Source organism: Nilaparvata lugens, chromosome 12 (assembly GCF_014356525.2).
Source record: "Nilaparvata lugens isolate BPH chromosome 12, ASM1435652v1, whole genome shotgun sequence".
NCBI classification, from domain to species: domain Eukaryota; kingdom Metazoa; phylum Arthropoda; class Insecta; order Hemiptera; family Delphacidae; genus Nilaparvata; species Nilaparvata lugens.
This window is the reverse complement of record NC_052515.1, coordinates 8,484,424-8,509,910: the sequence shown is the minus strand read 5'-3', so window position 1 is coordinate 8,509,910 and position 25,487 is coordinate 8,484,424. Positions and strand designations below refer to the sequence as shown.

General features: G+C 32.5%; 2 protein-coding genes across 3 annotated transcripts in view; one reads left to right on the top strand and one right to left on the bottom strand.

The window, feature by feature from the left end:
- Nucleotides 1-25,487, top strand: part of LOC111057083 — a 66,960-nt gene that overhangs the window by 29,048 nt on the left and 12,425 nt on the right. The window lies entirely within an intron of this gene.
- Nucleotides 1-25,487, bottom strand: part of LOC111057082 (sarcalumenin) — a 35,106-nt gene that overhangs the window by 6,991 nt on the left and 2,628 nt on the right. Inside the window, exons 2-8 of one of the 2 annotated variants that reach the window (XM_022344510.2) lie at nucleotides 10,963-11,067; nucleotides 9,080-9,165; nucleotides 7,486-7,843; nucleotides 5,187-5,861; nucleotides 4,497-4,585; nucleotides 3,493-3,697; nucleotides 871-987 (exon numbers count right to left, since the gene is read on the bottom strand). In XM_022344510.2, coding sequence (XP_022200202.2) covers nucleotides 871-987; nucleotides 3,493-3,697; nucleotides 4,497-4,585; nucleotides 5,187-5,861; nucleotides 7,486-7,843; nucleotides 9,080-9,165; nucleotides 10,963-11,067 — 1,635 coding nt within the window. Of the gene's footprint in view, nucleotides 1-870; nucleotides 988-3,492; nucleotides 3,698-4,496; nucleotides 4,586-5,186; nucleotides 5,862-7,485; nucleotides 7,844-9,079; nucleotides 9,166-10,962; nucleotides 11,069-25,487 lie in introns of those variants that run through there. The other variant, XM_039438867.1, reaches the window with a different exon arrangement.

Below are 25,487 nucleotides of genomic sequence, written 5' to 3'. Positions count from 1 at the left end.
GGAAAAAGGAATAGGACCAAGAGATGAAAAAAAAATAAAATAGTTTGGTTTAAGAAGAAAATCTGAAGGGATTATATAATATCAGCATGCAAACCATAAAACAGAAGAATACTCCAAGTGATACCTTCATAAAGGTAGATAAAATATTTTTTCTTAATCCAGTTGTTGATAATAAATCATGTTTTACTTTCTTAGTTATTTTGGCACCATTAATAAATCTAATAACAACTAAAATAGATTATGATAAGATGATAATGGGATAAATGCTAGAAACTTGTCGTGTCAAAAATAAAATAAAAAGGTTACTAGTAATTCTATTTCATGAATATTTAAGACAACTGTATTATAGTAAATAAATATTTTAAACTTATAAACAGATACATAAAAACTAAGACTATACAAAACAATCAGAAGACCAGTACTACTATAAGCTTCAGAAACATGGATACTGAATAAAAAAGAAGAAAAAAGACCATTGTTTTTGAAAACAAGATTCTTCGAAAAATTTTTGGCCCAACACTAGAGAACGGAGTTTGGAGAATCAAGCACAACTATGAAATACGCCAATTATTCAATGAAGCAGACATAGTGGGTGAGATTAAAAGCAGAAGGTTACGGTGGACGGGACACATTCTGAGGAAAGAAGCAAGCGCTCTGACAAGCAGTGTACTGAGGAATAATCCTATAGGAAGGAGACCAGCTGGAAGGCCAAAAACTAGATGGTGGGACCAGGTCCGGAAAGATATGAAGAGGATGGGCCTAAAAGAGGAGGATGCGGGTGACAGAAACTTGTGGAGAGGCTTAGTTGATGAGGCCAAGTACCGACTGGGGTACGAGTGGCCACCGCAGTAAGTATTTTAAACTACATACCTGTCCTGAGTGAAGATTTCTTGTATTCGTTGTCCAGTAAATAGTTGATGATTGATGATTTTCCTCCGCTCCATGGTCCCATGAACAAGATCAGTGGCTTCGAGAATATTTCTGGGTCTGCAAAATAAATGAAAAAATCGAATTTTGTACTCAATGAAATTAATAAAATACAAAAAATATCCAATTGAATGTTTTACAGAAAAAAACATTGCAGAATAAATTTACGAGTACGTTCTCTAATATTGTCATAGGGAAGATACACAATGAAATTTAATAAAAACAAATTACAAAAATATTTAATTGAATGTTTTACAGAAAAAAACATTGCTGAATACCTACATTTATGAATATGTTTTCCATATATCAATTTTTATGGGAACAAAAAATGTCGTCCTATTTTGTAGTCTGCTCTTTATTTCATTCATTAGTTCAAACATTGCTCCTCTTTATTGTAGAAATTATCCAAACATTAAAATAATCATGCATTGATTGTTTTTTCCTTTGAAAGCCAAAAATCAAAAATATTTATTGAAGCATTTGGGTCGTTCAAAGAATTTTGTAGCAGGATTTCACTTTCCATTGTCAGCATTCCTTATGACTCCCATCACACTACTTCCCATCCACCCAATTCTGACAGTTTTGAGTGAATCGTGTAATTTGCTCGGTGGCAGACAGAAGCTGAATTTAGTGGCAGTAATGCTATCTGGCCATCTTAAACTGTCAGCATTGTTAGAATGGGAAGTATTGATGTTAGTTTATGGGGAGTACTGACTGTTAAAAGTGAATCTCACTATATCTGTCCATTTTAAAACTTGACCGATTGCCAATTAGACCCGTGCCGTCGTCAGATCCAAGGTCTGTCTTGCTTCTCATTTTTTGTCTCGTGCTTTCTACTTTTTTCTATCAGAATCTGGCGTTTTGTCTCACTTTTTCTGATTATAAACTTGTCATTTAAATCTCTAGTTGTCTAGAATATGGGGGAATATGGAACGTTGAAAATTATTCAGAAGTGTTAGTAAGAACACAAACAAGAATTTGTACTATTGTGGCTTGAATCTTTAGTAAGAATCTTTTTAGAAATTGGTAAAATTAGTGACATTGTTTGGAAGGATGTGAGAAAAGAATCAAATTAGAGCTGAACGTTTTTCATGATTACGATTTTTGAAAGAAAACTAGATATATGAATGAATGAAGTAGAATGAGGACGTTCTACAGGATTTGTGAATCGAGTTTGAATTTCGAAAAAGTTTTCTCTGTTCTAGATTGTTTAATAAGATATATTCTCAAACATTACTTCATCGTTAGTTTTCAGTGGGTTTGTGATATTTTGATTGCCTCGAAACTTTATTTTCAAACGTTACTTTATCGTTCGTTGTCAGTGAGTTTTTAATATTTTTATACTAAATTGATAAAACGTTTGTTTTGGGAAAGCATGTGGAATTACACCTTCCTCAATTGTTTTGATACAAATTTATCATCCATTAATTCAAGTAAAGTATTTTTGAACGATATTGAATGGATACTTCCAATAACTATGAAACGTTAAATTAAACGAAAATATATGCAGTTTCAACCTTAAATATGGTAATAGATTTACGTCTATCGTATTAAGTTTATATAAGTTAACTTTGGTTGCAAAAGTTAAAATATGGTCTTCAAAACAAATGCAATAATATCTTGAAACTATATTCTTGAACATTATTGTTTTTCTAGTTAATTTTCAGTGAGTTTGCAATATTTTGATACTCCAAATAATGTGATCGGAGGTGTAGTGGATATAGCAGTCTAGAGGTCATGGGTCCAAACCTGAATATGAACAAAGTTTTAAGCCCGGTCACTCCCGTGTTATCGGATGGGAACGCTAACTGTCGGTCCCAGCTGAAGTATAACAGTCGTAAGGCCCATTAACGACTTAAATCATACATTCAGGCGAGGAGTGACCTTTCCCAAAAGGGAATCCTTACCAACAAATAAAGTTATACGAATTTACTTACTTTATCGTTGGTTTTCAGTGAGTTTGTAATATTTTGTTTCTTTAAACATACCTTGAAACTGTATTTTCAAATGTTATTTGCAAGTATTTAGAGGCAAATTACTACTACAAGTGTAGTAATCACGATTAAATTGTATCTTTTGTCTATGGTATTATGAAAGAAATAATTATATGACTGGCCAATTCTAAGGCCATATTATTGCTTAAGTAACCTACATCATCAAAATGATAGGGAGAGGAAAAATAAGGTAACCTTTTGCTATTCCTCTCCCAGATTTAGATAAGGTTACACATAGTCCGAATTAGGTTAAGTCTTGTTGTTCACTTCACAACATTTTCAATCCTTGATTATTTTTACAAAGTAGATTTTTAAATTTAGGTGCTTCAAAACCAAACATAGAAGAAATATTTCACATATTGGATCCTATTCATGTACTGCATGTTTTTTGTGTTATTGTTTGTTTTTATGACCACCTTCTTTATTGACGTTTCGTATGACTCGATTGTTCCTTGTCAATAAAATGTAATTTATTTATTTTATTTTATGTTGAATGTTGAAAATGTTATTATTACATTACAATAATTAGAGCATGTTATTTATTTTATGTTGAATGTTGAAGTACACTCACCTCCAAAATGCCTATTGCTGAGATCACGGTATTTGTATAGAATTTCGAGTGGCTTGATTGCATTGTCGTACAGTCTCTTCAGTTCCCTGAGTGTCACTTCGATAGTTTTTGACAGCAGGTTTTCAGTTTCGGCCGCCTCTGGTCCTAACCTTAGAATTTCAGAAATGTGTTCTCTGGGTCGAAGTTTTTCTGGTATAACTACGTCCTGAGAAAAAAACATAAGAACTGGTCACGTCTCAAATTATATTTATGATTTAATATTTGATTTTCATAAATGCGTTTTACTATTTTCAAGCAAAATCACTTTGAACATCATTAACTTACAACTCATCATCATACAACTTATTTTCCAAAAACAAATTATAAAACTTGTAAAGTTGTAAAATTACTAGATTCTCCTACCTACTCTAGAACATGGTACGCCATAGTGGAGTAGGTCAATTTCCACACAGAAAACAGTAAACATGTAGAGGACACATTATTTATAAGAAATTTTTATTCTAACTAACTATTGTATGTAATCGTAAACGATCTAATCTAATATTTTCTGTAATTTGATGTAGTAGTTTTAGTTTTTTTTTGAAATAACCATTTATTCATTTTATTTCTCAGTTGAAAAACTCTTCTCTTGAAAAATAGAGTTTTCACATCAAACTACTACATATTTCCAGTTGAATAACTTAATAATTTTTCCCCTTCAATATCTAAATTTTCATTTAAAAGATTTTCAGGTCTTTAATTCCATACTGAAAAAGTTATTCTCTTCTTGAAATGAGTGACTTATCAACTCTTAAATATAATATATACTTTTCAAATGCCTTCAATATCTAAATTTTCATTTTAAAGATTTTCGGATCTTCAACTCCATACTCAAAAAGTTATTCTCTTGTTGAAATTAGTGACTTATCAACTGTTAAGATATATACTTTTCAAATGCCAAGCCAACAATACTGTTGAATCTTGCTTCAACTGAAAATTAACTAAATACAATAATTTTCACTTACCAAAGTCAAATCTTCTTCTGGTGTCTCTTCTTCAAGTTCTTCTTCTTCATCTTCTACTACCTTTTCTGTTTCTTCAGTCTTTTCAGCTTCTGAAATTGAAAATATAGTCGATAGAATGTTCAAAATAATATTCTACCAATAAATTAATTCAACGATAATATCATTAAGAAGATTCTAGAACAATATTATCAATTAAGTGTAAATCAATATGATTCGATTCGATTTTTACATTATCAGAAAAGCTTGTTTTCAATCAAGATTTAATCTGTCAGGTTAGGAATAAAAGATTTATCTAATACTTTTAAACATTCCAAAGCCCGGTTGTACAAATGCCTGTTAAATTTAAACCTTGATCAAATCCCACGGATATAGGGTCTATCTTATCTTTGAAGGCCTACATGATCTTTTGAATTGCATCATCTTAACTCCTAATTCTCCTTCAATTTTCTACTTTCCGTAGCCATTCATATTTTGTATGAACCAACCCTACCTCCTATATAAGGTGGGTCAAAAATGAATAACAGCTTTTGAATAATTATTATTTTATGTTCTTTTCCTCTAATTCAAGACAAATCTAATAACGAATAAATTGTTGTTATCAAACTTATGTTTCCCAAAACTTAATGTGTTAGCAATTTTGGAAAATCTTTCAGAATAAGTACATATATAATAATTTTTTAAGTCACTTACCTTCAGTTACAGCTTCAGTGCTTTCTTCAATTATCGTTGCTTCCTCTTTACTTTCTGGTTCTGAAGTAACTTCTTCTTTCTCGCTAGCGACAACCTTTTCTTCTTCCACTGCTTCTTTCGATTCCTCCTCTGTTTTTACATCCTCCACACTTTCTGCTTCTCCTTCCGTACTTTCCACTTCTTCAACACTTTCTGTTTTCTCTTCTTCCTTCTCCTCTACACTTTCTTCTACCTTCTCCTCAGTGCTTTCTCCCTCTTCTTTCCCGCTTTCTTCTACGCTCTCTTCAGTTTTACCTTCCTCCTGGCTTTCTTCTACTTTATCCTCAGTTTCGTCAACTTTTCCCTCTTCTTCCTTTGATTCTTCTTCGGTCGCTTGTTCCTCTCCTGACGCTACCTCTTCACCTTCTTCCTTTTCTGTCGATTCTTCTTCGACGGTTTCTTTCGATTCTCCTGTTTCTTCTACTGATTCCTCTTTGGTTTCTTCTTTATCGGCTTCTTCTTGAGGTGCCTCTTCTGAAGCAGCATCATCACCACTTCCTGCTTCACCTGATCCTTCTTCTTCTCCTCCTCCTTGTTCAGCTGATTCTCCTTCTTTCTCTTCTTCTGTTTCTGTCTGTTCTGTTGACTCCGTCTCTTCCGCTGTTTTGTCTTCTTCCGAGGGTTCAGCGTCGGCCACTAGAAATAAAATAAACGAAAAATTTTACTAAATTTTGTTACAATTTTATTCTTAAAGTTAGACTCACATTGTTAGGATCCAATTTGTGATAATATATAGTGTTAATATAAATATTATTACAGAAATTCAAGTTTCTATTATTACAGAAAGTTTCGAAATTAAAGAACCTATTCATCTGGACTTATTTATTTTCTATTATTATTAAACGAAAATCCAAATTAAATGCTGTAATTCACCCCGAAGACTTCTGCTACTATAATATTGACAACGTGGTAAACAGCTAGATGGAAATTCGATATTTTCATTAGCAGAAGTCTTCGGGGTGAATTACAGCATTTAATTTGGATTTTTGTTTAATAATAATAATTAATTCATTAGCCTTTGTATAATTGCAATATCTCATTAATTTCCATCTGTATTTATTTTCTATTTTTATTATGAAATACGCCCAACATCAACAAATCACCTTCTAAATTATTACTCACAAAATACTAAAACGGACATATACTAATGTAAAACGGTAGCCTACATTTTCATACATTTTTTTCATTAAATAGCAGTCTAAGGTTAACGCTAATCTTGAAAGCTGATGGATTGAATCAGGACCTATATAGGACCTCAGGTATATAGGAGGTCCTGATTAAATCCAAAGACCACATGGCCACATTTATTTTAATGTATTAAATTTCGAGTTTTAACTAGCTCATCAGCTACATTTTAAACTTGAACTGGGAGGGTCTCAGTTCATCAAGATCCCAGTTCTTCCGCCGTGGAGTTCTCAGTTCATTTTGACAATTTCTTGAGATACTGATACAAATAGGAAGTTGAGCCGTTAAATCGTCAAGTCTCAGGGCATCAAATTTTTGTTGCTGGCTGATACACAGTAAGCTACACCGTTGCATACTAGTTAGGGATCTGTAGCAATAAGTTGGAAAGGAGTTACTTTAGGTTGGGTTAGAGAAGGTTAGCTGCTATAGTGAGGTCCACGTTATAATGGCAGTGGATAAAGATAGAAGAATAGCGATGCCGATTCTCTGTATTAATTAATTATATTCTTACACTGTCAAAAACATAATTGGCATCGTTGTGGACCTGGAAAAGGATAGTACCAACGGCTTTGTCAAATGATAGACAAGGATAGCAAAACCAAAGTTGATCAAATACTGTCATTATAACATGGACCTTACTATAGGATTTTGCTTTTAGATAGCAATGTGCTAGTATTATTTGATAATTTTATAATTGAATATATACGATGCTGTATGAGATAAGATGAAAATATTCTCTATTAGGCGGGGTTAGGACTTTTTAGTCCTCTCTACCACTCAATCTCGAAATACTGAACTTTCTGAAACCAACAGTAACTTTACGAACTGAAAACTGGACGTACTGAAGTTGCCTACCCGGGCTGATTCTTGATCAACCGAGAATCTTGATGAAGAGGAAGTCACCCCTTGAACTCTAGAAAATCAATTTTTTATATTCATTATATTATTGTATAATAATATTATTTTATATTCATATTTTGAATATTGTCCAAAGTAATAGAGAACCAAACTTAGATAGCTCAATAATAACTTGATGAAATATGATGATTTGCTTATTTTATTTTATGTAACTTACCTACTCCCTCATCAGTCTCTCCTGATTGGTCAGTGGTCTTCTCCCCCTCTTCCTCCTTAGATCCCTCCTCTTCCTTTCCTTCTCCTTCCACCTCTTCCTCCGTTTCTCCAGTCTCCTCTTTGGTCTCGTCCTCCTCAGCTCCACTATCCTCCGCTTCCTTTGATTCTGTTTCTGCTTCTGCTTCTCCTTCATTCTCCTCTTCCTCTCCTTGTTCTTGTGAGGCGGCCGGTTGGTCTCCTTGCATCAGGGCGTCTTCGGCCGATTCTGTTGTTTCTTCAATGTCCTGTTCTTCTTCTTTGCTTTGTTGTTCATTTTCGTTGCTTTCTGTTGCTTGTGTCACTGCTTCGCTAGATCCTTCCTAAACAAATTAGTATTCTTGAACAGACAACACTACTAGAATACTAAAACTTCTAAAATGCTGTATATGAATGTGAATTAACAAAAGTTATCAAATTAGAAAGTCGGATTCATCATTGTATCAAGACTTTCCAATGAAATGGTACTACAGTATGAATGTGACTATACCTGAATAATAGTTCCGAATTTGAAGTTTTGAATTATAATTTCGGGTTTATTATTACAGTATCTTCTATTGTATTTTTATTAATATGAACAAATATTTGAAAAGTAGATAGTTTCGGATTTGAAATTTTAATAATTTCGGGGTATTATATCTTTATTAATATGTACAACTATTTGAAAGGTAGAGAATCTCCAATAAATAAATATTATAATTGCTCAAAACTCTCAGTGATTTTTTTCATTCTAATAATCGAATCTGAATATTGTACAAGTAAAAGTCTTTTCAAGTAATTAAATAGCAAGCATTATTTGCCAAAATGCCAGCAGATTGTTTTCCGTTGTTTAATTATTGATTTATTGCATTACAATATTGGAATGAAAACAGGGTTTAACCCAAAATTTCTTCTATTCCTTAATTTTGTCCAATAAATTGTACACAGGAGGGTTATGTTCAGCTACATTTTCAGTTGAAAAATCAGTAAGTTTTATAAACCAAACTCCGATTTAGAATATCGATAGGTTAATGCCAAAGACAATTAACAAATAAATACTTCGAAATATCTTAAAATATTGAAGTAATTAATAGTGACATTTTTCAAATTGGGGTGAAATTTTAAATTAAGTTTATAACGTTGATAGTTTACAATACAATACGGTTAATAACGTTGATAGTTAATAATGTTGGCAGTTGATAACTTGCTAGTCGATAACAAAATAATATGAAGTTTACAGTTTTCAATTCAATTCAATTTTTATTTTCACAAAAAAACAAAATAATTTTACAATATATTTATGATATAACATATATACACAAATCAAACAGGAAATATATTTCCCCATATAGACTCTAGATCTGTGTGTGGGGAAAGAATTATTGCCTGCTATGACAACATAGTATAAGAATAAATTTATAATTAATGACTGAAGGAAGTTTTATAAGATAATGTAAAGTTCTATTACTGCATTTGTTTGGTATATAATGTTGAAAAGTTGAAACCTTGACAGTTATTGACGTTAAAAGAGTTAATTAAGTTAGATAGTAGATAAGTTGAATTAAATCAAGTTGATTCACCTGTTGCGTGATGATGGTGTCCGTTGTGGCTTCATTTGATGCGTCTTCCGTTGATGTTGATTCAGGCAGTGTGGCATCAACCGCCTCTACAAGCAAAACAATATTATCACTATTGTTTTCATTCAACTCAACATCAATAGTTGTTGAACTAAAATATTCCAAAGATGGAGACATAGATTACTAAAATGATCATACAATCTATCATAAGATAGTTCTAAAGTGAATTCACTTCAAACTGTCAGCATTATTTGGACTCGAAGCATGGATCCCAAGTTTACTTTTCTTAAACCACTCTAAACTATAATAAATAAATTATGTTTGGTTCATACGCCATTTTATTGTCTTTTCTCTTTAGGGCTACTTTTAATATAAATAAAAATATAAATCTGTGTACCCTTTTAAATTATTTTGTCACGACATGTTTCGGCTACTAATGCCATGATATGTCGTGACAAAATAATTTAAAAGGGTACACAGATTTATATTTTTATTTATATTAGGAAGAAATAATGCCATTCGGCTTTTGGGTAGCCGAAACATGTGACAAAATAGTTTAAAAGGGGACTCAGTTTTATATTTTTATTCTTTTTTTTTGTGTAGTTGAGAAGTTGATATTGTGGTAATTATTCATATTGAATGAAAAAGACTAAGAAATTGTCAAAAAACCACTGATTTATTGATAATTAGAAAGACCGGTTTCAGTTATTACACCATTGTCAATCTCTGATGAACTAAAACTAAATACAAGAGCAGCAGAATTTATACTAGTAGGCGAGTACTGCTATTGGTCGAGGGCATGAACGCCTGCCATTGGCCTAGCTAGACAGTCTCCTCCCACTCAACGGTGTGACAAAATGGCGGCTTAAGCAACAGAATCGCCATGATAATAAAATTTACTTTCAGTACAAAATAAGAACCAAGAAAACAAGTGTGAAAGATGATAAAAGAAATATGTAAAAGGAAAAACTATTGACTAATGTATGCTCACAATTTTATGATAAAACTAAATTCGTCTTTCTAATTATCAATGAATCAGTGGTTTTTTGACAATTTCTTAGTCTTTTTCATTCAATATTTTTATTCCTATAATAAATAACTACACACCTATCCATTATAAATTGAGATTCACTTCAAATTGTTGACATTATTTCTTGACTAGGAAGAATTGATGTAGGTAATTGAAAAAGAATACTAAAAGTTAAAATTTAATATTACTTCATTTATATCACTATTTTGATTTTATTTGTAATTTTTGATGCAATTGAATTTTCCGAGAGTAACGCATACATTTTGTTTTGACCTAGAATCAATATTAAGACACACTAGCTGTCATTATTGGACGAAAATCGTGAAGTGTAAACCCATTTTGTGACAATTTCTATGTAAATTTGGGAAAGGAACAGTTTTGGGCTTTAAGCCTGTTGTTCCCAAAGACCTTAAAGATGCATAGACTCACATGCAGCGCTAGTGTCGTACTTGGAATTGAAATCCGCCATTGAGGGGGCAACCCATAAGATTATTACATACCAATGCCACCAATGCCTTTGTGATCTATAGTATTACAAATAAATAATACCATAATATCTCGTGCTAAAATACCCCAATGGCGGCCTTCAATTTCAAGTAAGAGCTATCATTGGGAAGGCATAGGCATTGTGGGTCTATATCTCTTTAAGGTCTTTGGTTGTTCCTTTCCCAATCATTCATGGTTGAGAAAGATATTGTATGTATCAATGTATCAAGTTTGAAAAGAAAAGTATTTGATTATTATTAATGAAAAGGCTTGTACATGGAGTAAAGAACTTATTTTTACAAAATTTTATATACCTTCTAGTCCCTATTTTTATATTTTGTGTGGTTGGTAGGAAAAGATTGAGTTTTACCTGTAGGTGTGTGCTGTTCTTTCAAGGCTTTTTCTATGTAGGGTCTGCATTCTGATTCTGAAGGGGCAGGCTGCTGTACACCTCCCCATCCTATAGCTTGCACTTCTGAAAACAAAAACATAAAAGAATTTTAGTGTAAAATTAGGTCAAGTATTGAGTCTCAGAATAGTAGTCAACAAAGGCCAATTGAGTAGTTTATTTACATTAAATAACGGGAAACACCTGAAGAATTATATTTAACAACTGAAGAGTTCTACCTTGATGAATTGTACACCTTAGCTACCATGAAGAATTTAATCTAACTTGAAAAATTGGAAAATCTACCAAACTTGAAGAATTCTACCCAACAAGAAGCCTTATGTGAGATTCGCTTTAACTTGTCAGCATCCTTATAATGGTAACATCAGTGTTATCCATTCAGTCAATGCTGTCACTTCGAAGTGAATCTATCTTATGAGGTTCTTAGGTTATTTGCTCAATATTCTCTCTATAATAATTAGTGTAGTGGAAAAATGAAGAGAATTATATTGGATTTATTGATACTGCTTTGGATCCTATTTTCGAATTAATATAGCTAGCTGATCAATGACTTACAAAAACGATGAACTGAATAATAATTCTACAGATGGAAATTCTCGAGCTGACAAATATTTTTTGAATTTTTTCAAGTGTTTGTGTTTTGTTTCAATGTGGGAATTAGAGAACAATTGGAAAGTCGCACATAAACCTTATTTGGGCAATTTATTTTATGAAATTCGGATGAAAAGAAGTTTTGGACTGTTGTCTGTTTCTTTGTCCTTAAGTTGATTGTAAATGATAAATAAATAAATAGTAGCGCACATCGAATTTCCATCTAGCTGTTTATCCTGTTGTCAATATTTTCAGTCTTCTGCAATATTTGCAGAAGTCTTCGGGGAGATTTGCAGCATTTAAATTGGATTTTCGTTGAATAATAATTTTCGTGAATGATACTAAGATGATATGCAGTTGATGATACAGAATAATATATTCTGTATGATTATGAAGTTGGAACATATTTCTATTAACGTCCTTTGAATGAGAAAAACGTTTGAATATAAGTGGAATCGAAGAATAAGAAGAAGAGAATTAGAAAGAAGATGAAGGTAGATGATGATGATGATGATGATGATGATGATGATTTCTAAATTATAGAAACGAAGAAGAAGATGATGAGAGAGAAAAAGAAGATAATGATGAAGACAAAGAAGAATAAGAAGAAGAAAATTGTGAAGAAGATAAAAAGAAGTAAGGACAGAGAAATGTGGAAAGGAGTATTAGTACAGTAGATGTCGCTTAGGTAATTCTGGCAGTCACGGCGATTTTTTAGTCTAATAAAAGCTCAGGCCAGTTTCTGGATTAGGGGGGTGTTGGGGGAAGGGGAGGGGAGACCTTTAAGGTTAGGTGGAGGGAAGGGGCTTGTAGACCGAAATCTATTTCTGTGTCTGATAGGTAGAGAGCGCTAGGTTTAGCCTGGATGTCACTGATGGTTTTTTTGTGAAATTTGTCGCCCCTTTGACAACTTGGAGACTGTTGATATTGTTGTAGGTGCTGGACTCACAAATACTTGTAGAATTAACTGGGAATATGTTGAGGTGCTCTAGGGACGGTTTTTGTTGGTTGTATTAGATTTTTTCAAGTTTTATTTCTACAACTTATGCATAATATTTGTTAATGAATAATGAATTTATTCAATGGTTGAAATATTATCGTCTTTTTTCACATGTTGGCTTCAACTGTTATTGACAATCAAGAAATTTTCATAATATTGAGATGTGAAATATTGTAATCTACATAGATAAAGATGAAAGTTTCAATAAAATTCATCTCAATTTAAATATTAAAATCTATGTGAATAAAGAAGAAAATTTTAATAAAATTTAATTTATGATTACATTAGACTGCTCTCTAATCATACACATACTAGACTAATGAGGATTTCCTGTTATATAAGTTATATCGATATACTTATCATCCACTTACTTGGTTTTCAATTGAGATAAATTTTTATGGAATCATCTGAAAAATCCATAAACCCTTTCGAAAAGTTGGCCATTGGCTAAAGATTAATCTACTTTATCTACCTATATACAACTGCAAATAGATATGTCACAAATCACACCAATAATGAATGTTTAAGGAAAGAGTTGATCCATATTAACACTAAAATAATAAACCTTATTCTGGACCACTTCCTCATAGACTCTAAGATTAGTAGAAAAACTAAACTAGAAATAAAAACCTGGACATGCAGTAACTTTTCTTTCATATCGACGTATGAGTCTCGGGATTTCTGCTTAAACTACTGTTTGCAAGGCCAATTCTTTTAGATACATTTGTTAAAAGTGGACTCGCTTACAATTTTTGCAATTTTTTTCTCTTTTTTCCTACTTTCTTCTACAATACATCCCTTTTCTTCTCCTCTTCACCCTTCATTCCTTACTTTTTTACCCTCCACCTGCCTATTGCATGGGAAACCATAGTTGGCTAGGTATTTGTCCTCCTCCCTTCCTTTCCAGCACACCCCGCCATGAAGCCTGTTTTTTATTTTATTAGAAATTTATTTTTGATTGTGTTTCGATTTCTTTGATGTGTATTATATTGTGTTGATTTGAATAAAATTGATTGATTGATTGATATAGTGATAGCCAAAGGAAATTAAGTACCTACAGTAACAGAACTTAACCAATTACTGTACTAACTAACCAATCAGAAAGCTGCAATTTCGTCACCTATGTATAGTATAGGAGTTAAGAAAGAATGAATTTAATCTATCTCAAGTCAGCCAATGGGTGGTGACTAAACTAATTACGATTGGGAGAATAGCGATTTTTGAAGATAGCAAAAGTAAATTACAGTTGAGTAAGAGAGGAAACCAATACACAACACGAATCACAAGCTAAACAATGAGAGACCAGTTATTTCGTCGCCATGGTATAGCCAAAAAATGAGAAAGAATTCAACGTATAAAAAACAAGCTAACCAATGAGAGAGAAACGAAATAATTATCAACCAATGAGAGAACAGCTATTTCATTGTCATGTCCTCAGTCAATGGCATTTGAATAAGAGAGTATTCAACCAATCTCACTCATGAGAGCTAATCTTCAACTAATCTCACTAAGCTTACTTATGAGAGCAGCGATTTCTCAGCTTTTTACAATAGTAAATTAGTACAATATTTTATTTGTACTGTTTTATAGTAAATAGTATAATAGTAAAATAAATGCTTGGTTTATTTATCCAATCTAACAGTTTTTCATGGATGGAATTCAATATTTGAATCAATTTAATTGACCAAACGTAGTGAGTTCTATGTTTTAACTCGGATTTTCTTTTGTATGTATGTAACGCATTTACGGCCAAACGTGTTGATAGAATTCTTTGACATTTGGCAGGAATATTCCTTTTTCAACTGCGCGTCGATGTATAGACAAGGCTTTTTGAAATTTTGCATTTTAAGGATAATATGAAAGGAGAAGGAATTCCTCCATACTCCGATATCACTATAAATATATCATCTACTCTGAAGATAGTATTAATCAGACTATAGATTTATTCATAATCAATCAGCTGACAAGTGGATTATTCATTGCATGCTTTACACAGATGTCTGGAGAAGCCGGTGAACAGGTGACACCACATACTTGTGGATGGGAAAACTTCGTGAGGTCTACTGTTCACAGAACTACTAGTATCAGTTATCAGAGAATAAAGCATAAGATTATGTGAAGTATTAAGTTATAAAGTAATAAGATTTTCAAGTTCTCAGATAATCCAAAGATTGGAATCTGTCATGAATAAATACATTCTCATCCTCTAAAAAATTATTTATCAATTATTATTTGAAATACTTTAATATAAAACAATAGATCAGAGCCAAAATTTCATCATTTTTTCAGAATATGAATTCCGTAATCAACACTCAAAGTAATTATAATGATTTATATAGTACTTTGCAGTCTTCATGAACTACTAATTAAATTTGTCTCATAACAGACAAAAATATCATGTTGCTTTAAAATGGGAGGTAACAGACGGCTAGATGCAATAATAGATTAACTGAAATAGTTTTTAGATACAAATAGTTTGTGTTAATTAATCACAGTAGTTGTCTCAGAACAACTGAGGTGGAGTTTTTGAATCTCTGTTTCAATTTGAGAGTCTGCAGTACTTTTTGTTTTTTATTTGACTAGAGAATATTTTAGAATGAAAGGTTTAAAAGCTGAAAATGAACTATTAATATCTTGTGTTAATTTATTGTTTTCTAGATGTTCTCATTTTTGTGTGTTGAAAAAAGTTGGAGTCGCTATTTTAGGAGCTTTGATGTAAATTTGGCATTGTATTGTGTAGGTGGTTTTGTCAGCTCTTTTCTCATCGTTTTCATATTTTATTTAAATCATTAGTATTTTTAGTTCGGATTATCAGTGTTGAAACTATGAGACCATAGTAATTTGTAGAGTAATGGAGTTCTTTAACTTGCAATTTTTCAAAAACTTGCCCCTATTATATCGGGATATTTATTCAATGTATCCAAAGGCTTCCAATATCTTAGTTAACTTTATCATCCTAAGATTGCTCTCAGTGTGTTCAGGCTTTTGAAGCTATAAATAAATAATTAGCCTTCATCAATATGTTATCAATAAGTAATGGGCCTATATTTCTAGTCGATATCAAATATAGCATAAGCTATGCTAAGCTCATATCTATCTTTTTTCTCTGATATCTGTGAGTAAAGAGCTAAAAGTAAAAAAGGAACCTATACATAATTTTCTTATAATCTATAATCTAAATATAATACAATATAATAAAGGAAAGAAATGGCTTATACATGTGCGGGATATGAAATTCACAAAATGTCGCATCATCACGTCTAAACTACTAGACTGATAACCTAGAATTTTTGAATATATAGGCTGCTCTTAATTTACCGAGGATGGTTAGACCTATTTTAAATTCATCATGATTTCAGTAGGTCAAGTTTCTAATAATTAGACCCTTGCGGAGTATGGGTTACCGGCTAGTCTATAATATATTAACCTTCATCAATATGTTATCAATAAGTAAGTGGCCCATATTTCTAGTCGATATCAAATAAGCTTAGCATAGCTTATGCTATCTTTTTTATATAATATCAGTGACTAAAAATCCAAAAGTAAAAAAGGAGCCTATACATCAATATACTATTATCAATAATCTATCTATAATACAATATAATAAAGGAAAGAACGTACTTGCTTATACACGTACGGGAAATTAAGGATTGACGCATCATCACGTCTGAACTAATGGACTGATTAATTTGAAATTTTACATAATATAGATTATTAATTTACCGAGGATGGTTATAGGCCTATTTTAAATTCTTGGAGATTTCAGTAGGTCAAGTTTTCATTTTGTCAAGTTTTTAATTAGAACCTTGCGGAGCATGTGTTACTTGCTAGTTTACAATATAATATAATAAAGAGAAGAATACTGGACTGATTAACTTGATATCTTGCATATAGATTATTAATTTACCGAGGATGGTTATATGCTTATTTTAAATTCATCAAGATTTCGGTAGGCCAAGTTTTCTATTAGACCCTGGTGGAGCAGGGTCTGCTCCTGTCAATTCCTGCTAGTCAATAATAAGTAATGGACCTATATTCTAACTGGATTCCTTCAACAATAATTTTCGAAACCTCCGTTCACGGGCCATTTAGTATAAAGGTGGGATCGGAAGAGGAGAGTAGATCTAGCTGTGTGGGGTTTATTTGTATTTTTAGCCGGCAAGCCGCGACGATTCTTGGCTGCAGTTGTAGTCGAATTCACTTTAGACTGTCAGCATCAGTTCAATGGGAAGCATTGGTGAGTGTTATTCATAAGGAATGCCGACAGATTGACGTGAATATCACTATAAAATAGCCAAGCTAAGCGCCAATCTACAAAAAAAAAATCCTAAAAATTGTACATACTTTTCACTTTCATGGCTTTTTAAACATTTTTTGGGATTAGGACATTGTTACTCATTGTATTTCTTGAAAAATAATGAATGCAATTAATATCTGGAAATCACTCCTCTGGAATTAGGAACTAGTAAGTTTTCACCAACATTATTCAATTTATATTCAGAAGCTATCCTCTCTGAGGCTCTTGATGGATGCACATGTGGACTGGTTGTCAACGGTGAAGTTGTGAATAATCTCAGGTATGCGGATGACACAGTGTTGTTGGCTGGAAGTGCAGATGATCTCCAACTGCTGTTGAACCATGTGAATACAGCCAGCAATAAGTATGGATTGTGTAGGAATGTAAGCAAAACAAAGTTCATGATTGTTAGCAGAGAACGTGTTGAGGCAACAGAGAGAATTGCTGGTAAGTTGGTGGAGCGTGTACAAAGCTTCAAATATCTTGGATGTTGTGTCAATGAGAAATGGAGTTTCGACCAGGAAGTAAGGAGTAGGATTGAACAGGCAAGCGAAGCATTTTTCAGAATGAGTGGGGTATTATTCAATCGGAACCTTGCTCTCAAGACTAGAATTCGTTTGTTAAAGTGCTACATCATTCCAGTGTTGTTGTATGAGCTGCAGGCGTTTGAACTGTGGTTGTACCGGCGCATTCTTCGTATTTCATGGACAGAAAGGGTGAGGAATTATGAGGTATTAGAACGAATTGGGACTACAGTGGAGGTTCTCTACTGTATTAAGAGTCAGAAGCTTCAGTATTTTGGACATGTGATGCGCAATGAAAAGTACAGATTCCTGCAGTTGATCATGGAGGGCAAGATTGAAGGAAGACGCCGGCCGGGAAGAAGGAAAACATCCTGGTTAAAGAACCTTAGAGAGTGGTTCAACATTGACTAAACATCTCTGTTCATGGCTGCAGTCAATAGAATCCAGATTGCATTGATGATCGCCAATCTCCGTCGCGGAGCCGGCATATAGAAGAAGTTTTTACATTCAAATTATGGTGATTTCTCTGGTTGTGAGTACAATACCCTCAGAGTAGTTATTAGAGAAATTCGGTTAACAAACGTACTTGAAGCTAAGCGCCGATCTTCAAAACAAATCCTACAAATTATTGTACATACTTTTCACTTTCATAGCTTCTTGAGTGGACATTGAACATTTCTGGGATTAGGACATTGTTACTCATTTTATTTCTTGAAGAATAGTACAGTACATACTGTCAATTTATCTGAAAATTTCTCGTCTTATATGGAACTAGTTTATGTGTTTACATTGAAATTATGATAATTTTTGTGGTCGTTAGTAGACCACGCACAGGAGTAATTAAATAAATTTAGTTAACAAATGTACTACCTTATTCAGTCTAAAATCAACAATACTCCTGAATACATTCTTGTAGGCTATTTCCTGGGTGTCTAGAGCTTGAAAATGTATGCATCCACACAGTAAGTAATACCTGCTTAGTCAGCATCTGCTACTTAAGCTACTTAACTCAGCATCTGATTAATATTGTTTTGCTATCTTTGGCTATCATTAGATCAGGGGTGCCTGCATGGGAGGGGGGGGGGGTTGTATGCATAGTGTGGTCTCGAAATTCTTAGGGGAGGGGGTGGTTCAAAATCACAAAATTAAATCTTGGGGAGGTCCCAATAAAAGTCAGTAGTGTTAAAAATTACTACTGACGAAATTTTCTTGTATGGGGGGAGGAAGCTTAATTTTTCCTAAATTTCAGGGGGTGTGGGCACCCCTGATTGGATGAAGCCGATCAATCCATTTCCAACTCCCCACTATTCCCCACTTGTTTTTAGACTATGTCTAAACAATAGACTCTTTAGACCACGATGAACTGCCAACATGGAAATTTATTATTTATACTCTGAAAAATATATAAACTCTAGTAAATTTCATATAATAAACTCTAATAAATTTTTTGTGGAGAATAATTATATAGCCCATTTGAGATAGAATTTCAAAGAATAAAGATAGATTTTTAGAAATAATAGGAAACAATATATCATTATTCACAATAATCAACAAAAATAATTTCAGATCAGATCCACCGGGATAGCTTGAATCACAGTTAGCATTCTATATAGAAGGTGTACTATATAGAAGGCGGTGGAAACGGAAAAGTGGTAACAATGCCTTTCTATTCATTTCCACTGACTGCACTTGTATCTCAATACATTTCCTCTGACTATGACGATTCTCTCCATATTTGAAATTTATTCTTGTTCATATTAAAATACAAAAATACAATAGTTTTTGGCTATAATATAAGTATAGAGTGCCTAAATGCGAGAGAGATCTAAAATGAGCAGCCTACTAGTCTTCTCAAAAACGAACAGAGCCTTGTTAGAAGCAGACGGCCAAAAACCTGGCCAACAATTCAAATTTCACCCGGCATTTGCACAGACTTCGAAATGAGGTTAATTGCCTGCAAAAAAATGTGCAAGCAATTGTCGCGACAGTTGAGAAAGTTAGTACTATCTGCTTTAATTAGAAATCATTCTGATTTGAAATGAAGCTTTGAGATTTGAAAGTTTTTGTATTAGTACTTTAGTAGTTCTCATTGAAATCCTTTTAGCTGTCTCCCTGTTAATATTTGCAGTATTGCTAGCATTTAATTTGTTTCATTAGTTTGATTATAGCTTTACATTTGCAGTCTTCCAATGTATCAACACTCAATATAATATTATAGTAATACTATACACAACTTTTCGCAATCACATAAGAATTAATGATATTCTTTCACGCTTGTCGACCACGATAGCCTACATGGAAATTTACTTGATGCGGTCCTTCAAAGCAAAATCAGACTAGGACATAGTATACAATATATTTTTAATTATAGATTAAGTTCCTCACTTGTTTATCGATGAAAAACATGAACATAATTATGATTTCTCATATGTTTGAATAGTCATGATGAGGAAGGAATTAATATGGCTTTTATAAATACGATGATCTATTTCATTCTAATTCGTCTTATTGTATTCGATTCTTTATTAGTAAATACGATTTATTGAATTCTTATCCAATACGATCCATCTATTGTATTATCCTGTATCTCATTAGTACAAGTCACAAACATGAGTGGGATTCATCAACAAGTAGAATCGGACGATACAATAAAGATGATAAGCAAATGTTGGCGTCACAAATCTTGATTGATTGATAAACACTGAACTCGAAAGATTAATGGCACCATCCAATCTTACATTATGCAGCTTTCACTAGATCAAATGCATTGCATTCTACCATTGTTGGGGGAGGAGGAGTGGAAGGGAAGAGTTTATAGCAATTGGACCAAATACAAGATGGCCGCCACCCAACAAAACAAAAGTAATCTGAATATTTATCAACGTCACAACTAAAAATAGGCCCAGTCTGACTTTGTCCAACACTTGCTAGATATCACTCGGCAATATGAATGTGACTGGAGTTTTCGATTTTTAACTAGTATTTGATTATCAAAACTCAACCAATCTATTTATTACATTGTGCACGAATAATATTAACTTGAGGAAAGGCAAACGGGATTATACCCAGAACTGTCCAATCTCCAATTACAGTCCAAAACGAAATAGAGGGTATGTCATTTTCACTTTTCAGAAAAACAATAATTTACACTTAAAGCTCATAAAACTAAGCAAATTCTTCATTCAAAATTCAAGATTGTCATTTCAATTTACTATGGAAATAATTTTTAATCAAGAAATTTAGAATGTTGAAGAGTATTTTGAACAAGTATTCAAAAAAAAAACTGGAGAAGTGATTGTACCAGCTTCAAGTGAGATATAATATGTAAACGCTTTAAGCAGTTAAGTGACGTGTTCCCAGTACCCCCTCTTTGAATTGGTGACTGAGGTCAGAGCTCACCCAATTGATATGAAAGTTATGAAATCACTTCTTCCCGGTAGTTCATATACACCTCACTAAAACTGTAACTGAGGTCCTTTCGTCCCTTATTTACATCCCTTCAAATACCTCTCAAAATCCTCTCATTACCCTCTCTCATGTGCACATTATCAGGAAAAATCTTCCTATTTACTCCTTGAAGAATGCTCAGATACGCTCTTTCAATTGGTACTTAATTTTTACTGTCCTATATTTTATACTCACTAGAGTTTATTGATGTAGAATTGCTAAATTTGATTTCTTGGACCACATAGATCCAATATTTGGATCCAATACATCGGATAAAATATTTATTTACATGATATTACAACGGAAACAACAGGTAATAACCCAAATATGCTTCCTTAACACAACAATAAGACTCGTATACAATTTATTCAAAACAAAAATAAAATACTAATACTAATGTTTGAAAAGAAAAAAAATACTTAGAAAACTACTTTTAAAACATTTCTCAATGGTGATAATTATGGTGAGAATGAATATATGTAGAAATATATATTTGAGACCTCTTCAAGACAGTTACCTGGTATCTTATCACATTTTGAAAATACCACTTGGATATGCTTTATACTCGTATAGAAAAATCTAGGAGACTTCTTCTATATGCTTCCAATATATTTAAAGCGGTCCCTAGACGGTCAATATTATTGTTCAATATCAGAACCTACTTATAACATCAGGCCTCACAACTAGAATAAACACGCCATAGACACTATGGCCTGAAGTTATAAGTAGGTACTATATTTTACAATAATATTGTCCGTCTAGAAACTGCTTTATATATATATATTCTTATGAGGCATTTTCAAGTCTGGTACTTTATTAACTTTATTTTATTTCGGAAAGGCTATTTCTAAAAGCCACATACTCTTGCTAGACTTCTTTTCATACCGACAAAGATAAAATATTACTGTTTAATGTATCCTCTTATGACTATTTAAAGTATTCTTTTCTCTATGATACCGATTAGACACGTGTACCATAGCTTGAGAACTATTTGGCAAGATTTTCATAGAACGTACAAGTAGTCTCAAATCTACTCTTGGCATACAACCTAATTAAACAGCATTTATCATCTGAGCAGAAATACAGGGCGCTTAGTTCTTTAGCAAAATGCATGCTCGATTAAGAGCCAGCAATTTTGAGTTGTGTACCTACCTTTTATCTGATTAATAATTTTGTAAATGTTTCGCGTAGGATGTAGGAATTTACAGGGCAGGAGGAGTAAGTAGGAAGACAAGAACTAACATTATTGTCTACCAAGATGTTATGATAAATAGTAATGGAAATGATGAATTATTTTGATGATAGGTACCAAAAATAGAAAATTGAATGTTGACAAATAAATTATAATAAACTGTAAATGTACATTATTGTATATTACCAAGCTATTTCATGTAATCGATTTCTACTTCCATCATCATAATAACGTATAATGAATGAAAATGATCAGGGGGTTGACAATTATGAAACTTTCCCTGTTTTGATGGAGAGTGGGGTTGATTTGATATAATCCTGATATTCATTCACCTGACTAAGCTACGTTGATATAATTCATTCCACTCTGATAAACTTTATTCATTTTTCCATTTATTCATCTATTTATTCACTTCCTTGAATTGATTAGCTTTTGGGGTTAGTTGGATTCTATATTACTCGAATCCAAATTTAAATCCCATTTACCAAAGCTGCTTCTTTCTAATTCATTGGTCAGTTTGTAAATGGTCAAATTCTTAGCAAAATCTTATGGCTCTTCAAAATATGCTGCTCTGTCATTGGTTAGCTCCTGATGGTTGAATTCTCTCGTTCTCAACTCCTATTGGCTGAGGCCATGGTGACGAAATTGGTGTTCTCTCATTGGTTGGTTGTGATTGGTTGATTCCTACTCTCTGAATTCCTCTATGACACCAAAATTGCCACCCTCTTAATGGTTAGATTGTGAACTATCTCTTATTGGCTGTGTGACTGTCAATATGACTAAAAAATTGCTCTCTTATTGGTTAGCACGTGATTGATTGAATTCTCTTTCAAGATAGTTACAATACGAATACTTAGTCATCTAAAAAGATACATACCTAGAGTAAAAACTTTCAGGATAATTAAGAACGAAAGATTATTTAGAAGAAAACTATTATTGAATTAAATTATTATGTATCTATAAATCTAACATATTGATTTAAGAGCCATGGGGAAATCAAATAATAGGATTCTTGAATTGGATCTTTTGCGAAATATTCACAGTTAAGGAATTAGTGATTTTTCAATCTGGTCATGGGGAAAATTTTGGTATAGAGTAACTTACTAGGGAAGTATCAATCAAATGTTAAGGAATCAAACGTTCTAAACTGCTTTTTCTACTTTCCTAGTTTATGTTTTGTTTAAATTTGAATAACGATGAGCAATGATCTACAGAATCCTTAAAATCTAGTTTTATAGAGTGAATAACTACTAGACTTAACCTATTTCGGACTATGTGTAACCTTATTTAAATTTGGGAGAGGAATAGCACAAGGCCACCTTATTTTTTCTCCCCCTACCGTATCATTTCTATGATGTACTCATTTTATGAACCAATAATGATCAATCAATCAATAATAATAATAATAGTAGTAGTAAAGAAAAAATGAATTTGATCGGATAAATTAATATAGTAGATGGAATTTATTTCATGTTGTAAGACAGAATCAGAATGATTTTTTCCAATATTTCTAAATTCTATTTCTGAAGTATTATTTGTATTGATATCGATATCGATTATTTCGTTAATTATTACTATAATAAATTCTAGATTTTCACGATATAGCCTATATTGCAACAATGTGGACTTCACTTTGAGATTGTGTGTAGTATGAGAAATGGTATTTTGTGATTTGTAAAGGAATAACATGAATAAAATATTATTGAATTAGATGTTTTAGAAAAAAGAATGAGACTGCATTTTTCCACACTCTTTTTTCGCGAGTCGGTCCTTCTATTTGTGAATCACGCCGGCCAAAACCCAGCAGTGGGACATCTATTTCTGTCCCGCAAGTCTGAGCGTCAAAATTATTTGAGGTTAGTTTGACCTACAAAACTATTTCATAATGCAGAAATTCGACCTGGTCGTGAGTCGAGACTCGAAAGTGAAACTCTTTATCAAAAATGCTTGAGCTGAAACTCTTTGGTAGTTTGTCCTGACAAAATTTGCAAATTTCATTACAGTACATTTTTCTCTGGCAGAATTGGTGTAGCTCGCTGATGTAAGCGAGGAGAACTGAACGGTTATAGAGGCAAGCACACTATATCAAGTTCCAGCTGCTTTTAAAATTAAACCGACGCTCAAATGAATATAGCGGATTGAATTTATTTTTTGACCCAAATGTTATCACTCACTCACTCATACACCTACGTGACTTATAATCTTCAATGCTAACTTCCTAACATACTCTAGCTCTAGAAATATACTGAAGCTCTACAGTGAGGTCCACGTTATAATGGCAGTATTTGATTAACATTGGTGTTGCTATCCTTGTCTATTCAAAAAATCAGATAGCGCTATCCTTTTCTAGCTCTGCAACGTTGCCAGATCGTGTTTTAACAATGTAGGTTTATAACCAATTAACAAAATTCCAATTCTCAATAATTATGAAAATTTATATTTAATCATCTATACTATAATAAAGTAAAGAACTGGCTTATACATGTACGGGATAGGAAAATTATGTTTGAAGCATCATCACGTCTGAACTACTGGACTAGTATGATCTACCATAACTGGGTTGTCGGTCTACAAGAAAAGCTAGAGCAACAGTGGTTACTTTGATTGATTGATCAGTTCAGATTCTATCTCTTTTTCATGTCCTTTGTAGATTTAAAAAATCCCTTAAATTGTGTTAATAGTTAACTGTCTCGAAGTTTTTTTTGATAAAATGTTATCTCAAGAATAGACTGAATAACATGTTATCGAAATTTGAGGAAGGAATAGTTTTGGGTTAAACCTGTTCAAATTCTATTAGGTTTTCATAAATCCCGAGAAAAGAAATTGGGTGTTTTTTTAAATATTTGTAAATATTTTGTAAATTCGATTTTTGTTCAATTTAGGAGAATGACAGTTCATGGATGAATCTTCTCTGCCAATCAATGACAATGATTTGAAATTCAACAAATTTGAATCCAAAATTCCCAATTGTAGAATCACAGGATTTAGAGTAAAGTCATGATCGTGGCATTTAACTATAATAAAACGAATATAATGGGACAATTTACTGACAACAATCTAAATATTTAGACTATTTGAGACAAAATTATCATTATTATTATTATTGTTGTTATTATTATAATTATTTATTTATTTAATCAATGAGAATGACACAACTTACAGAAAAGTACCACAGGCTTGCTTACACGCCCAAAACGGTTCCAATTCTAATTTATACAACAGTCCAAATGTAGCTAAAAATTGAGGAATAGACGAAGTTTTGGGCAATATCCTGTTTTTTTTCTTTTCAGAATATTGTATTTGTTCCATCCAATAAATGAATAAATTAATACATAATTAACGTAGAACCTAATCATATTCTTTATTATGGTATGAATATGTCAAGTTTTAATGTGTCCAATCTCAACTCAATTGTGTCATAATGTACCCCGGATA